Source organism: Mustelus asterias, chromosome 15 (assembly GCF_964213995.1).
Source record: "Mustelus asterias chromosome 15, sMusAst1.hap1.1, whole genome shotgun sequence".
NCBI lineage: Eukaryota > Metazoa > Chordata > Chondrichthyes > Carcharhiniformes > Triakidae > Mustelus > Mustelus asterias.
This window is the reverse complement of record NC_135815.1, coordinates 78728113-78745839: the sequence shown is the minus strand read 5'-3', so window position 1 is coordinate 78745839 and position 17727 is coordinate 78728113. Positions and strand designations below refer to the sequence as shown.

General features: G+C 42.8%; 1 protein-coding gene across 3 annotated transcripts in view; it reads right to left on the bottom strand.

The window, feature by feature from the left end:
* Positions 1-17727, bottom strand: part of dhx57 (DEAH (Asp-Glu-Ala-Asp/His) box polypeptide 57) — a 79438-nt gene that overhangs the window by 44257 nt on the left and 17454 nt on the right. For all 3 annotated transcript variants that reach the window (XM_078230190.1, XM_078230191.1, XM_078230192.1), the window contains 4 exons: positions 15745-15935; positions 11932-12053; positions 9402-9597; positions 6926-7050 (listed from right to left, as the gene is read on the bottom strand). In XM_078230190.1, coding sequence (XP_078086316.1) covers positions 6926-7050; positions 9402-9597; positions 11932-12053; positions 15745-15935 — 634 coding nt within the window. The remainder of the gene's footprint in view (positions 1-6925; positions 7051-9401; positions 9598-11931; positions 12054-15744; positions 15936-17727) is intronic.

Genomic DNA, 17727 nt, shown 5'->3' with positions numbered 1-17727 from the left:
CAATCAGATCATCCCTTAATCTCCTAAATTTTGGGTTTATACAAACTGTCCTCATAACTTAACCCTCTAAATCTGCTTTCATTCTGGTGAATCTCTGCTGCACACTTCTAAGGGCTTTGCCGAAAAACGAAAGCAGAACACCAGGTGGAGCCTGACCAAAATCTATCGCACAAGTTATCCAACTATAATCCAGAAAGGCAAAATAAATGCCTCCTGAACATGGAAAAGAAATCGACCCAAGCAGATGCAGATAAGTTTGTTTCAATAATTTACAGGAAGCGAGTGTCGCTGGCTAGGCCAGCATTCATCATCCATCCCCAAATGCTCTTCAGAAGGTGGTGGTGGTGAGCTGCCTTCTTGAACCACTGCAATCCATGTGGTGTAGGTAGGGAGGGGCTGTTAGGAAGGGAGTTCTAGGATTTTGATCCAGCGAAGGTACAGGAACGGCAATATATTCCCAAGTCAGGATGGTGAGCCAATCAAGCAGGCTGCTTTGTCCTTGTTGGTGTCAAACTTCTTGAGTAATGTTGGAGCTGCACTCATCCAGATAAGTGGAGAATGTTCCATCACAATCCTGACTTGTGGCTTATGAATGGTGGACAGGCTTTAGGAGAGTTACTCACTATAGAATTCCCAGTCTCTGACCTGCTCTTGTAGCCACAATATTTATATGGCTGGTCCAGTTCAATTTTTGTTCAATGGTAATCTCCAGATGTTGATAGTGAGGGATTTAGCAATAGTCAAGGCATGATGTTAAGTTGTCTCTTGTTGGAGGTGGTTATTGCCTGGCACTTGTGTGGCACGAATGTTATTTGCCACTTGTCAGCCCAAGCCTGGAAACTGTCCAGGTGGTGCTGCATTTGGACACAACAGAAGAGTCATACAGCCTCAAAAAGTCTGTTACTCTCTCCACAGGTGCTTCCAGACTTGCTGAGTTTATGCAGCACTTCCTGTTTTTATTCCAGATTTTTAGCATCTGAGTATTTGGCTTTTATATTAGAATGCAGAAGCTGCATGTCATCGTGTTTAAACTGAAAAGCAACCAGAGAGTTAGATACAACCAAAGATAAGGGTACGGAGTTCGAGTCAGGAACTAAATAGGATAGCTTTAATTTTGTCAATGTTAAGTTGGAGAAAGTTCTTGTTCATTAATAACTTGATGTTGGACAAGTAAATAGAGTGCTGGTAGAGGAAAATGGAGCTCAATGTCATCACTATACCTACACCATGCTATTGGATGAGTCAGCAAGGTGCATCCCTTTTAAGTGATTGGGTTTGAGGGCAGGGGAAGACAGCATTTCACAGGTTACAGAAACTGAACCAAATGAAGTTAATGCAATGGAAGTAAACAACAGGGGAGAGGCCCAAAAGGAACATTGAATGTTCTACTGTGTCATGACCAGAGAACAACTACATCGGATAGGAGGGACAAATGCAATAAAGTTACCAAGGTCAAACGATATCCTTAAGTGAACCAGTCTTCACAAGCTCTTCATGATTGATCAATGACGATTCCGTGGAAACTGAACACCTTATGGGGTTTAAAAAGGTTCAGCCCAATTTGCAAACATGAACATCTATCATGAACACGCTGAAGTAAAAAACTTGAAAATGCAGAATAGTATTTTATGTTACCTCCACAGGGTGGAGATAAAGAGCTTTGTCATAAACCTATTTGGGCAGCACGGTGGGGCAGTGGTTAGCACTGCTGCCTCAAAACACCAGGGACCCGGGTGACTGTGCAACATTCTCCCTGTGTCTGCGTGGGTTTCCTCCTGGTGCTCAGGTTTCCTTCCACAGTCCAAAGATATGCAGGTTAGGTGGACTGGCCATGCTAAATTGCCCCTTAGTGTCCCAAGATGTATAGATTAGATGAATTAGCCATGGGGTTACAGGGATAGGACGGGGAAAAAGAGGGCCTGGGTAAGATGCTCTGTCAGAGTCAGTACAGACTCGATAGGCTGAATATATGATTCTAATGTTCTTTTTTGACCAGGATCATTTCATCTACCTTGAATGTTAAAACAAAATCAATAATTTTGCAATTTTACTCTTTTATTCCATAAGAATTTAAAACCATAAGAAAAATGAACAGGAGTAAGCCATTATACCTTTTGAGCCCACTCTGCCATTCAATAAGATCAACACCATTTTCCTGCACTTTTCCCATTTCCATGTTGTTAATATGCTGAAATCTATGTTAGGTCCAAAATAGCGTTCCCTGTTGATCCAGGTTTCCTGCTACTCATTCTGGCTTTGGTGCAAGGAATGTGCCCACCCTTCCTTCTGTACCCAATATCCTAGCTAAGATCAGGAGTCTGCCATTCTCCTGGGGAACACATGCAAGAATATCAGGAGAGCTAGAAGTAGAGCAAGGCTTTCTCTAATACACAAGTCATTAGAACATAGAACAGTACAGCACAGAGCAGGCCCTTCGGCCCACGATGTTGTTCCGAGCTTTATCTGAAACCAAGATCAAGCTTTCCCACTTCCTATCATCCTGGAGTGCTCCATGTGCCTATCCAATAAGCGCTTAAATGTTCCTAAAGTGTCTGACTCCACTATCACTGCAGGCAGTCCATTCCACACCCCAACCACTCTCTGTGTAAAGAACCTACCTCTGATATCCTTCCTATATCTCCAACCATGAACCCTATAGTTATGCCACCTTGTAATAGCTCCATCCACCCGAGGAAATAGTCTTTGAACGTTCACTCTATCTATCCCCTTCATCATTTTATAAACCTCTATTAAGTCTCCCCTCAGCCTCCTCCGCTCCAGAGAGAACAGCCCTAGCTCCCGCAACCTTTCCTCATAAGACCTACCCTCCAAACCAGGCAGCATCCTGGTAAATCTCCTTTGCACTCTTTCCAGCGCTTCCACATCCTTCTTATAGTGAGGTGACCAGAACTGCACACAATATTCCAAATGTGGTCTCACCAAGGTCCTGTACAGTTGCAGCGTAACCCCACGGCTCTTAAACTCCAACACCCTGTTAATAAAAGCTAACACACTATAGGCCTTCTTCACAGCTCTATCTACTTGAGTGGCAACCTTTAGAGATCTGTGGATATGGACCCCAAGATCTCTCTGTTCCTCCACAGTCTTCAGAATCCTACCTTTGACCCTGTAATCCACATTTAAATTAGTTCTACCAAAATGAATCACCTCACATTTATCAGGGTTAAACTCCATTTGCCATTTTTCAGCCCAGCTTTGCATCCTATCTATGTCTCTTTGCAGCCTACAACAGCCCTCCACCTCATCCACTACTCCACCAATCTTGGTGTCATCAGCAAATTTACTGATCCACCCTTCAGCCCCCTCCTCTGAGTCATTAATAAAAATCACAAATAGCAGAGGACCAAGCACTGATCCCTGTGGCACTCCGCTAGCAACCTGCCTCCAATCCGAAAATTTTCCATCCACCACCAACCTCTGTCTTCGATCAGATAGCCAGTTACCTATCCAATCGGCCAACTTTCCCTCTATCCCACACCTCCTCACTTTCATCATAAGCCGACCATGGGGGACCTTATCAAACGCCTTACTAAAATCCATGTATATGACATCAACTGCCTGACCTTCATCAACACACTTAGTTACCTCCTCAAAAAATTCAATCAAATTTGTGAGGCACAACTTGCCCTTCACGAATCCGTGCTGACTATCCCGGATTAATCCGTATCTTTCTAAATGGTCGTAAATCCCATCCCCAAGGACCTTTTCCATCAATTTACCAACCACCGAAGTAAGACTAACCGGTCTATAATTACCAGGGTAATTTCTATTCCCTTTCTTAAACAGAGGAACAACATTCGCCATTCTCCAGTCCTCTGGCATCATCCCCGTGGACAGCGAGGACCCAAAGATCAAAGCCAAAGGCTCTGCAATCTCATCCCTTGCCTCCCAAAGAATCCTAGGATATATTTCATCAGGCCCAGGGGACTTATCGACCTTCAGTTTATTCAAAACTGCCAGGACATCCTCCCTCCGAACATCTATTTCCTCCAGCCTATTAGCCTGTAACACCTTCTCTTCCTCAAAAACACGGCCCCTGTCCTTGGTGAACACTGAAGAAAAGTATTCATTCATCACCTCGCCTATCTCTACTGACTCCATACACAAGTTCCCACTACTGTCCTTGACCGGCCCTAACCTCACCCTGGTCATTCTTTTATTCCTCACATAAGAGTAAAAAGCCTTGGGGTTTTCCTTGATCCGACCCGCCAAGGACTTCTCATGTCCCCTCCTAGCTCTCCAAAGCCCCTTTTTCAGCTCGTTCCTTGCTAACTTGTAACCCTCAATCAAGCCATCTGAACCTTGTTTCCTCATCCCTACATAAGCTTCCCTCTTCTTTTTCACAAGACATTCCACCTCTTTCGTGAACCATGGTTCCCTCACTCTGCCAGTTCCTCCCTGCCTGACAGGGACATACCTATCAAGGACACCCAGTATTTGTTCCTTGAAAAAGTTCCACTTTTCATTAGTGCCTTTCCCTGACAGTTTCTGTTCCCAACTTATGCCCCCTAATTCTTGCCTAATCGCATCATAATTACCTCTCCCCCAATTGTAAACCTTGCCTGCCGTACGGCCCTATCCCTCTCCATTGCAATAACAAAAGACACCGAATTGTGGTCACTATCTCCAAAGTGCTCTCCCACAACCAAATCTAACACTTGGCCCGATTCATTTTCCAGTACCAAATCCAATGTGGCCTCACCTCTTGTCGGCCTATTCACATATTGTGTCAGGAAACCCTCCTGCACACAATGCACAAAAACTGCCCCATCCGAACTATTTGACCTACAAAGGTTCCAATCAATATTTGGAAAGTTAAAGTCCCCCATTACAACTACCCTGTGACCCCCACACATATCCATAATCTGCTTAGCAATTTCTTCCTCCACATCTCTATTACTATTTGGGGGCCTATAGTAAACTCCTAACAACGTGACCGCTCCTTTCCTATTTCTAACCTCAGCCCATATTACCTCAGTGTGCAGATCCCCCTCGAAGTGCCTTTCCGCAGCCGTTAAACTATCCTTGATTAACAATGCTACTCCTCCACCTCTTTTACCAGCTTCCCTACACTTACTGAAACATCTATACCCCGGAACGTCCAACAACCATTCCTGTCTTTGTTCTACCCACGTCTCCGTAATGGCCACAACATCGTAGTCCCAAGTACCAATCCACGCCCCAAGTTCATCTACCTTGTTCCGGATGCTCCTTGCATTGAAGTAGACACACTTCAACCCACCTTCCTGTCTACCGGTACCCACCCTTGACCCTGATACTTTCCCCAATACCTCACCAACCTCAACACTGACTTCTGGACTACAACTCCTTTTCCCACTCCCCTGACAAATTAGTTTAAACCCCCCTGAAGAGCCGTATCAAATTTTCCTCCCAGGATATTGGTGCCCCTCTGGTTCAGGTGCACCCCGTCCTGTTTGTACAGGTCTCACCTTCCCCAGAATGTGTTCCAATTATCCACGTATCTGAAACCCTCCCTACTACACCATCCCTGCAACCACATGTTTAACTGCACTCTCTCCCTGTTCCTCAACTCGCTATCACGTGGCACCGGCAACGTACCAGAGATGACCACATGTTTTGTCTTGGCTCTCAGCTTCCAGCCCAGCTCCCGAAATTCCTGTTTTATATCCCCGTCCCTTCTCTTACCTATGTCGTTGGTACCAATGTGTACCATTATTGAAAGATATCCGATAAAAGTTCTTGTATTATTGACAAACTGTCTGCTGTATTTCAATTCACCTTTCAAGCTTATAGATATTATACTTCATTGGACTGTGGGAGGAAACCGGAGCACCTGGAGGAAACCCACGCAGACGTGGGGAGAATATGCAAACGCCACACAGTCACCTGAGGCCGGAATTGAACTACTAATAATCCTTCATGAGCAGTGAAATAGTATTAAACATATACTGCATTTATTTTTCTGAACTATTTCAATAAATGAATATGATCAATTATGAGACCAATGTGACAACATGGAAAAGGATTAAAATCTAATTGTTTCATCAAACTATAAGTGAATCAGTTGCAGCTAGAATCCTGTTCATGCTTGTACTATGCAAGAAGGAACTGTGTGGGAATCAGGAACATTGGAATGGGCACTTCACAAGGTGCTTCTCACCAGGTCAGGTGGTGTTCCTGACATTATCATATTGGATTCAGGCAAGAGCCTTGACTGACCAGAACTGGGACATTTGGGAACTGTGGCAATATGTGCAGATCATGGAGAACCTGGAGGTTCTGAGTTCTGATGAAGGGTCATCCATACTCAAAACGTTGGCTCTATTCTCTCTCCACAGACGCCGTCAGACCTGCTGAATCTCTCCAGCATTTTCTGTTTTTGTTTCAACTTTCAGCATCTGCAGTATTTTGCCTTTATCCACATTCTTATCACTGGGCATGAAGTCATTCCTTCTGAATTCCCTACTGGATTTATTGGTCATTATTTTACATCCAAGGCCCCTTGTTTTGGTCTCTTCCACAAGTGAAAACATGTTTCTGCACTGAAGGTTGTAAGCTCTGTTTTGATCTATTGCAATTATTCTCCTCACTTTTGTTTATTCCATTATCATCACTGTTGCTCTTCTGAAATTCCTTCTATTCTTTCTCAACTCTAAATGTGTTCTCATGCACACACAGTTCCCTCCCTACAATCACTACTGTCTCAAATCTGTAATCACTATTTTAATCTTTCTGTGACTTCATGACAGAACCCCTTGCTTTCTTTCAGTCTTGCTCTCTTTTCCCTCGAATACAATTAATTGCCTTAAAATACAAGCTGATCACCGTTCCCAAATTCTTTTCTACTTTGATGGCTTCTTGCACTAACATTGTGTTGTATTGAAATTCATAATAAGCTCGTCCAAATGAAAAATAGGATTACCTTTCCTCTGTTCTTTCATGCACTTCATCTACAATAACATGAGACACGCCTTGAAGATCTGGATCTGCCTCCAGTCGTCTGAGCAGCAATCCTGTAGTGCAGTAAAGCAACCGAGTTGAGGAGGACTGAAAATATAAATACAATAAATAAGTTTCTAAGATACACAGTGCATACGAGATTAAAGAGTAGAAAGCCCAAGTATTATTAGTGTCTCTGTATGCACGTGCATGTAAAAGAAAACAAGTTCAAAAGAATGAGGGAATAACCATATCAACTGGGAAATATTGCTGATAAAGCATCTCCACTGAATAAAAATAGCACACTCCTAAATAAGTGATTATGCAGAATTATTAATATTTTGTCCAAATTTACACGTGAAAAAGATTTTTAAAAAACCACAGGAATCCAGGGTAGAACATGAAAATAGGTAAGAGGCTAGCTAAAATAAACATGAACCCAAAATATCAGAGATGCTAGAAATCTGAAATAAAAACAAAAAAAGTGCTGGAAATACCCAGCAGGTCTGGCAGCATCTGTGGAGAGAGAAACAGCGTTAATGTTTCAGGTCCAAACATTTCTTCAGCACAGTTCATTTCAGATCGTGGCTCTCCATCAGAACAGTTCTGATGAAAGGTCACAACCTGAAATGTTAACTCTGTTTCCCCACAGATGTTACACCTGTTGAGTGATTCCAGCTTTTTGGGTTTTTAAAAAAATAGAACTCAGGAGATATCATAATAAACACGGGAAACATGAGAATGTTGAGTGCAATTTCAGAAGGATCACTGCTTGGATTCTAATTTTTAATAAATAAACTTAAACTATATTCTGATCATATTTGTTGAAAGTGCAAAATCAAGGTTGAGCAGCAAAAGAATGTAGCAAGAGTGTTACAGAAGAATTAACATTGATATTGCACCTGAGAAAATCAAAAGCAGATAAATATCAATAACACGTAAAGTACTACAAAAATATTGGTATTTGGGACAAAACTGTAAAATGTATGGAACCAAAAGAGAAAATGCTGGAAAATCTCAGCCGGTCTGGCAGCATCTGTAAGGAGAGAAAAGAGCTGACGTTTATGCTCCAGGACATTTATGACCCTTTGTCAAAGCTAAAAGGCATAGATAGTGGGAGATATTTATACTGCAGGTTGAGGGAATGAAACATGAGTCATAGCCACAAAAACAAGGGGAAAGGCTGCTAATGGCAGTCCATAGAGAGAATAAAGGGTGCGAATGGCCAAAGGCTATGAAGCCGAAATCGGAGGGTAAGCTAATCATCTGAAGTTGTTGAATTCGATGTTGAGATTGATATCGCCCAATTCCTATGCCTTTTAGCTTTGAGAAAGGGTCACCTGTACTCGAAACGTCAGCTCTTTTCTGTCCTTACAGATGCTGCCTGACCTGCTGAGATTTTCCAGCATTTTCTCTTTCGGTTTCAGATTCCAGCATCCGCAGTAAATTTGCTTTTATTATGTAAAATGTATGGAACTGAATTAGCACAGGTCTTGGATAGAGATGTTGACATAATTTAGATATACTTTCAATGACCAAAGTGGCATGGTAAAACAGATACAATCATAGCTAAAACAATATAATGCAAGTCTACAGAGATTATGCCTAACCATGAGGGCATAATGGATGAGGAAAAATTATAGTGGTTTAACCTTGATAGTCCAGAAAGGCAACAGTTCAGGAGTAACCTTCACTGAATTATATGATAGGTTAAGTAGTGTGTAGGTAAGAAAAACCTGGATTATTGATTCAAAATAAATCAAGAATATTGAAGATAGAGAAAAAAATATTTTGAGGTCTCTCAGGGGTTGCATGGAGATCAAAATGGTTAGTGCCCCTCCTCAATTGCCATCAGGAAGGTGGTGGCATGTTGCCTTCCTGAACTGCTGCAGTCCATGTGTTGTAGTAACATCCACAGTATTGTTAGGAAGAGAGTTCCAGGATTTTGATTCAGTGACAGTGAAGGAGCAGCGATTATAGTTCCAAATTAGGATGGTTTGTGACTTGGAGCGAAACTTGCAGGTGGTGGTGTTCCCATGCACCTGCTGTCCTTGTCTTTCTACATAGAGGTCACGGGTTTGGAAGGTGCTGTCGAAGGAACCTGGTGAGCTGCTGCATCTTGTAGTTGGCGCACACTGCTGCCACTGTGCATCAGTATGGTAGCGGTGGATGGGGTGCCATGTCAGGCAGGTTGCTTTGACCTGATGGTGTTGAGCTTTTTGACTGTTGTTGGAGCTGTACTCATCCAGGCAAGTGGAGAGTATTCCCTTGCACTCCTAACTTGTGCGTTGCAGAAGCTGGACATGTTTTGGAGAGTCAGGAGGTGAGTTAGCATTTGAATTGCTCTCTTTGTATCAAAGGTTAACTGATATTATTCACTCCACCTTGCACCAAAAGAAATTCTAAAATCGTTTGGGATAACACTGAAAATATTACTTATTTGATAAATATATACCAACCTTCACACTTTCAAGTCGAATCTGATATCCTACACTTCCTCCTAGCCTCTCAATCCGTTCTTTGGCTACACGTTCAGCGACAGAAATAGCAGAAATCCTCCGAGGCTGAGTACATATGATGTTGGCGACCATTGCTGGAGGACCACTGAGAGAGTCATCCAGGATAAACTGAGGAATCTGAGTCGTCTTTCCACACCTAAGGAATTTCAAAAATAACTTATTTGCATATCTGTCAAACTTTTCAAGACCGTGGAAATACAAAATAAATCCCTTCCTCCCTCTTTATACTTGAACAACTGAATGAGGCTTTAAGAAACTGGAAACTCTGTTAATCCATTGGTTAATTGAAGGAATAACTTCCAAGTCTAAATTTGTGTACTTTTTGGAAAATTAATCCTTCAACAAAGAGCCAAAAAATAGTTATTTGAATTCTGAACAATTCATTAAAAATTAAACAGCTAATATTCCAATCAGCCTCCAGCTCCAAATACTTTCCAATACCCAATTCTAAATATTTCAAATAAAAAAGTGAGTACTGGGGAAGAGAATCAATAGCAGAGGCTGAAACTTGAAACAAGTATAAAATGTTGATGTTTTGTTTTAAAAACTTGATGAATTATTGTCTGATCTGCTCCATTTGAAGTTGCATTGGCTCACAGCTACATGTAGTTAATCTCTTGACATCTAATTAAGAACCAACAAGGCTTATTTAATGAGATTTATTGATCACCATCAGTCATTTAAGGTTATTAAGAAATTATTTGTTGATTATGGGTGTCATTAGCAAAGCAAGCATTTATTTTCTGTCCAAGGAGTTGGTGGTGGTGAACGGTCTTCTTGAACAGCTTCAATCCAGGGACTGATATGGGCGCGAAATGGCGGTAAAGTTGGGCGTCGGGCCTTTAACGTGATCTGCACCCGAATCCGAGCAGATCGCACCTTTACTGACACCCGATTCGGCATGGGTCCGGCCCGCGCCCGAATCGGGCGGCGCGACGATTTAAATGCATTAGCATGCATTTAAATTGACTTAATGAACCGCGCGCCCAACCCTACCGCCAAATCCCACTATACCGTCTTCTGGCCCAATCCACGTCCCCGCTGTTACCGACCTGCAAAATAAAAGTCTGAAGTTGCCGCTGCAGCCTCCGAAGAGCGGGGTCAGAGACTGTAACGGCTCTCTGACCCAGGTCATCCTCTGGTCGGGGGCGGGCGGGGCAGAGGAGTTGCGGTCGGCTGCCAGTCTGCGGCCGATCCCTCCTGGCACCATCACTGGTACACTACCAGCCACATATTAATCTTCCCTGCAGGGGCAAGAGAACGGGAGAGATGGTTGTGGCTGGTAGTGTACCAGTGATGGTGTATCCCTTTACTCTGTAGACTCAGCGGGTTCTGCTTCATCTTCTTAGCGAGGAATCGCTTCATCCTGAAGGTTTCGTGGGATGGCATGGCCACACGTCCACTCCGGCAGGAGGGATCGGCCGCAGACTGGGAGCTGACCTACCCCCTCCCCCAGGGGATGATACGTCACACCCGCTCTCCCCCCCGCCTCCCCAGGGGATGATACGTCACACCCCCTCTCCCCCCGCCTCCAGGGGATGATACGTCACACCCCCTCTTTACCCCCCCCCCCCCCCCCCCCCCCCGCATCCCCACCCCGACCAGAGGATGAACGTCAAAGAGCCGCACTCTCCGCTTTCTGCTTTTTTTTGGAGCCTGGGCGCGCTCTGTCAGCTTTTTTTTTGAACTGCGCATGCGCAGTTCAGAGCTCCATTCAGTCCGCCAGCACTAAGCCCCGCCCACAGCGCGAATCGGTCCGGAGCCAGCCAAACGCATATGGGCGCGCTGCAAAGAGGATTCCAGGCGCGGATCTATTTGACGCCTAGATTCGGCACTGAGGCTCAAAATGGTAAAATTCCCCCCCTAGTGTTGGTGCTCCTAGAGTGCTGCTGGTAAGAGATTCCAGGATTTTGATCCAGCTGAAAAAAAGGAATTGCAATATAGGTCCAAGTCTGGATGGTGTGCGACTTGCCTGGGGGGTCTTGGAGGCAGTGTCTGCTGTCCAATGTGCCTGCTGTCCAACATACCTGTTGCCCTTGTCAGTCTTAGTAGCAGAGACTGTGATTTTGGAACAGGCTGTTTAGGAGGCCTTGGTATGTTGCTGTAGTGCACTCTATAGTTTGTACACTCTGTGACCAGGGTACACCGGTGGCGGATGGGTTGATCAAGCAGACTGCTTTGTCCCAGAATATACAGAGCTTCGAGTGTTGGGGCAAATGCATCCATCCATGCTAAGTTAAACATGTTCCATCATATTGGGAACATTCAAGTTTCTCCAGTGGAGCTCAATTTAATTTGCACCCTTTTATGTTGTCAACTTACAGATCAGGTTTCAATCTGTTATAGTTAATGGACAGTATTATTACTTATACATTGTCTATACTTGACTATGAGAAATTGCACAAATATTCAAATAATGGTGCCAGCATTAAATTCTGTCAATTCCCATATACACTCTGCTTAAACTTACCCCGTCATACCACTCACTACCAGCACCTGGGCCTTGTTCAGTAAAGCTAAGATTGCTTCTCTTTCATGAAATGCTGGAAGTTTCTTCCTCTCCTGCAACATTGACTGATAGCGTCTGGAAGACTGAAATAACAATAACTTGAAAATCAGGAAATGACTTGGAACCAAGGACAGACATCAGTTCTCAGGCAAGATGATGCACAGAAATACATATAAATTACAAAACAGAATCAGGCCAGTCAAACAATGTGTTCGAGTTTGCTCTCCAAGTAAGCAAATAGTTCTAATCACATTTACCAGCCTTGTTCTCATATCCTTTTTTTTCCTTCATGCAACTGTCCAACTGAATCTTGACATAGTTTCTGCCTTCATCACCAACCTCAGAAGTGATTTCCACAGCTTCACAACTCATTATGAAGATGTTCCTCAAGTTTTATGTTCTAAATCTCTTCTATTTAATCTTGCATTAATGTCTCCTCATTCTTGACCCATGCACTCTGACCCCAGAACCACTGGAAACAATCTCCTTCTATTTACCCAGTGCCATCCTTTCATAATTTTAAACATGATATATTGTTCCACAATCTGTGCTGTTATTTAACCTTACCTCTATAGTTGTAGCTACAAAATCTCCTGCAATGGCTTATTTTTCAATTCCTGTATCATATTATTGGGAGTCACCCAAAGGTCTATCTTTAGTCCCTTCATTTTTTGCATCTAGATGCTGCCCCTTGCCAACAAATTTGAAAACACAATGTCATGTTCCACTTGTACGCACTGATGACACCCAGTTCTACCTCACCACCAGCTCTCTTGATCCTTCCAGGGTCTCCGATTTGTCAAGCTGCTGGTCTGACATCCAATATTGGATAAGTGGAAATTTCTTCCAAATGTGTACTAGGAGGACCAAAGCCATTACCTACAGTGCTTTACAAAAATCTCCATTTGCTAATCACTGAATTCAACTCTCCCAAAGCACCTTCTTTGGTTGAACCGTTGCAATAGGGGTGGCACTGTAGCACAGTGGCTAGCACTGCTGCCTCACAGTGCAAGAGACTTGGGTTCAATTCTTGGCTAGGGTCAGTGTCTATGTGGAGTCTGTACGTTCACCCTGTGTCTGTGTTGGTTTCCTCCGGGTGCTCTAGTTTCCTCCCACAGTTTGAAAGACGTGCTGGTTAGGTGCAATGGGCATGCTAAATTCTCCCTCAGTGTACCTGAACAGGTGCCGGAACGCAACGAATAGGGGATTTTCACAGTAACTTCATTGCTGTGTTAATGTAAGCCTACATATGACTGATAAATAAACTTTAAACTTTGTCATCCTATCCGATTCCTGTGCTGACTTCCAAATCCCATATCATCACCACATGCGTTCATGTTTGTAATACTGCTCATGAACATCCTTGACTCAATTTATAGGATAATGGATTAAAGCATCTTACAGGAAAGCATCCAGCCAATTATGCCTCTGCTGCTCTTGGAAATTTAGATTTACACCCCAGCTTTCTCCTCCACAATGCTGCAAATTAGTTCTCTTTAAGTACATGTCCAATTATCTTCTAAAAGGTTCTGACAGAATCCAATTCTACCACCCTTTCAGATAGTGCATTCCAGATCTTAACAGCTCTTTGTGTAAAGAAATTTCCTGTAATTTCCTCCAGTTCCTTTCATAATCATTTTAAACCTATGACCTCTGGTTACACCCTCATTTTGTGGAGATGCCGGCGTTGGACTGGGGTAAACACAGTAAGAAGTTTAACAACACCAGGTTAAAGTCCAACAGGCTTATTTGGTAGCAAAAGCCACACAAGCTTTCGGAGCTCCAAGCCCCTTCTTCAGGTGAGTGGGAATTCTGTTCACAAACAGAGCATATAAAGACACAAACTCAATCAAATTGAGTTTGTGTCTTTATATGCTCTGTTTGTGAACAGAATTCCCACTCACCTGAAGAAGGGGCTTGGAGCTCCGAAAGCTTGTGTGGCTTTTGCTACCAAATAAACCTGTTGGACTTTAACCTGGTGTTGTTAAACTTCTTACTGTGTACACCCTCATTTGCCAGAGAAAAAAGTTTCTTGCCATTTATTCTATCAAAACTCCTCAATTCTGAATGCACCTCTCAGGTCTCTAAGAAGAATAATCCCAGCTTTTCCAATTATCTCCACATAGTCCCTCATCCCTGGTACCATTCTGTGAAATCTCCTCTGCCCCGTTTCCAGGGTCTTGACAAACCTTCCTATAGTGGGATGCCCAGAACTGTATATTCCAGCTGAGGCCTAACCAGAGTCTTGTTAAGGTTTAGCATGATTTCCTGTTTTTTCTACTCAATGCCAGAATTCACAAAGCCAAGAGTCCAAGTGTGTTCTCTTAATCGCTTTACCAATTTACAGTGCCACCTTCAAAAATTTGTGAATATTCATCCCCAAGCACTCAGCTCTTGAACTCCCCTCCCCTCTCAAAATAACGTCATCAAGATTAAACTGTTTACAAAGTGGATCACTTCACACTTACCTGTATTAAATGCACCTGCCACGCGTGTGCCCATTTTACCTGTCAATGTCTTCCTGAAGCCTGCTAATATCATGCTCAATATTACTACATTGACAAGTTTTGGATCATTTGCAAACATTGAAATTGTACTCTCCCTAACAATCAAGACTAAGTCATTTATTTATTTGTAAGAAAAGCACCTTGGGAAAGCCCTGTTTTATTCTGACTGGTGAGAAATTTATATTCATTCACCACCACTCTATCCTTTAGCCAATTTTGCACCCAAGATCCCATCATCCTTTCAACGCCACTCCTATTTTCCAACTTAGGCTGTTATGAGGTATCCTGTCAAATGTCTCTTGAAAGTCTATATATGTACTACCTTCTTCAACTTTCTCTGTTAGTTCATATAACCCAATAAAGTTAATCATGATTTTCCTTTCACAAATTCATGCTGGCTATCCCTTACAACCCATGCTTCTCGAAGCAAGATTTAATTTGTCACCTGTAACTATAACCTTTATCCAAGCCGTTATTAGTTCTGGACACCACTTACTACTTGAACTGGCCTTCTACCCTCTGTAAATTTGAACCTTCTCAACAACTCTGTCACCTGTAACCTAACACATCATTCCACCATCCATCAACACTGCTTGCTGACCTAAATCCTGATCCAGCAATGCGTTTTCAAACCCTTCCATGGCATCACCCCTTCCAATCCCTACTACCTCCTCCAGCCATTTAATCCTGCAAGATCCTTGTGCTCCTTCAATTATAGACTTCTTGCACATCCCCAGTTCCGATTACTCCAGCAGCCCAGTGCACAAGCTCTGGGATTTTTTTCCCAATCCTTCCCACCTCTGTACTCCTGCTTTACTACGCTACTTAAAACTCTTTGACCAAGTTTTTGGTCACTTTCCTAAGGGGGGAGGTGGTGTCAAAATTTGTTGGAAAATGCTCCTGTGCAGTGCCTTGGAATGTTTTGCATTAGGGAGATATATAAATGCAAGTTGTTGTTTGAATGAAAAATACCCAACTTCTTTATGTCTTTCTGCTTCCTCATACCATAATATCAACAATATTTATTTAACTTAGAATTGCAGAACTGCTCTCCACTATTCATTATTTAATTCTAACAAGTCAAATCTTACAACTGGGAATTCAATCTAACTGGTATTGTGTGTTTCTAAAGGACGGATCTTTACTGAAAGAAGTGACCTGGGCAATAAAATTCACAATAGAAAGTACAAAGCATGCCACTATTAACCATCATATACTGTAAATACTGTTCCCCTCTTGAATAAAATTAGAGCACGGATAAAATTACCTGTTTGGTTTGAAACTGACTACAAAGTTTTTGGTTTTCCCTATATACATTCTCCAGTTTCCAGTTATATTTCTTCAACTGTCTCTTCTTCAGATGAACATAACTCTCAGTTTCCATAACCACAGCCTCAGGCTCTTCCTCTGGTAAGTCATCATCTTCCACTTCCGCCCCAGCGTTATCTTTCACTGCAGCTATAATACATCAACTATGTTGGTTAAAACAGACAAAGGCTAAACTACGATGGTAACTATACCAAAACCATGTACCAATGTTGGTTCAGTGAAAGCAACCCAGCCTCAGGGTCAAAAGGCTGTGGGTTCAAGTCCTAGATCAGAGGCTTGAACTGACATGCCCATTTCAGTATTGAGGGAGTGCTGCACAGTGGCGGGTCCTGTTCTTTCAGATGAGACGATAAATTGAAGCCCCATCACCTGCTCAGGTGAATGGAAAAGATCCTATAACTTTACACAAAGACAACATGTTGCTGCCAATATTTATCCCCCAATCACAATCAAGGCAAATGATCTGGTCATTTTTTTTAAACTGGTGTTTCTGGGAGCTTGCTGTGCTTCATACACTGCAAATGGGGACAACACTTCAAAAGTGCTTAGTTGGTTTGAAAGCACTTTGCGACATTGAGATTATGAAAGACACTACACAAACATAATTTTTGTTGCTACCTGAAGTCAAATAAGAAAAAAGTCTCTTTGGAGAATCCAAAGAGCTTCTACAAATACATAAAGGCCAAAAGGGTAACAAGGGAGAGAGTAGGGCCTCTTAAGGATCAACAAGGTCATTTATGTGCAGATCCACAAGAGATGGGCGAAATCCTAAATTAATATTTCTCATCAGTATTTACTGTTGAGAAAAGCATGGATGCTAGGGAACTTAGGGACATAAATAGTGATGTCTTGAGCAGTGTACACATTACAGAGAAGGTGGTGCTGGAAGTCTTAAAGCACATCAAGGTAGATAAATCCCCGGGACCTGATGAAGTGTATCCCAGGACATTGTGGGAGGCTAGGGAGGAAATTGCAGGTCCCTTAGCAGAGATATTTGAATCATTGATAGTCACAGGTGAGGTGCCTAAAGATTGGAGGGTGGCAAATGTTGTACCTCTGCTTAAAAAGGGCTGCAGGGAAAAGTCTGGGAACTACAGGCCAGTGAGCCTCACATCTGTGGTGGGTAAGTTGTTGGAACGTATTTTGAGAGACAGGATCTACAGGCATTTAGAGAGGCAAGGACTGATTAGGGACAGTCAGCATGGCTTTGTGAATGAAAAATCATGTCTCACAAATTTGATTGGGTTTTTTGAAGGGGTAACCAAGAAGGTAGATGAGGGCAGAACAGTTGATGTTGTCTACATGGACTTTAGCAAGGCCTTTGACAAGGTACTGCATGGTAGGTTGTTGTATAAGGTTAAATCTCACGAGATCCAGGGTGAGGTAGCTAAATGGATACAAAACTGGCTTGATGACAGAAACCAGAGGGTGGTTGTAGAGGGTTGTTTTTCAAACTGGAGACCTGTGACCAGAGGTGTGCCTCAGGGATCGGTGCTGGGTCCACTGTTATTTGTCATTTATATTAATGATTTGGATGAGAATATAGGAGGCATGGTTAGTAAGTTTGCAGATGACACCAAGATTGGTGGCATAGTGGACAGTGAAGAAGGTTATCTCCGATTGCAATGGGATATTGACCAATTGGGCCAGTGGACTGACAAATGGCAGATGGAGTTTAATTTAGATAAATGCGAAGTGATGCATTTTGGTAAACTGAACCAGGGCAGGACTTACTCAGTTAATGGTAGGGTGTTGGGGAGAGTTATAGAACAAAGAGGTCTAGAGGTACAGGTTCATAGCTCCTTGAAAGTGGAAGGTACAGGTGGACAGAGTGGTGAAGAAGGCATTCAGCATGCTTGGTTTCATTGGTCAGAACATTGAATACAGGAGTTGGGACGTCTTGTTGAAGTTGTACAAGACA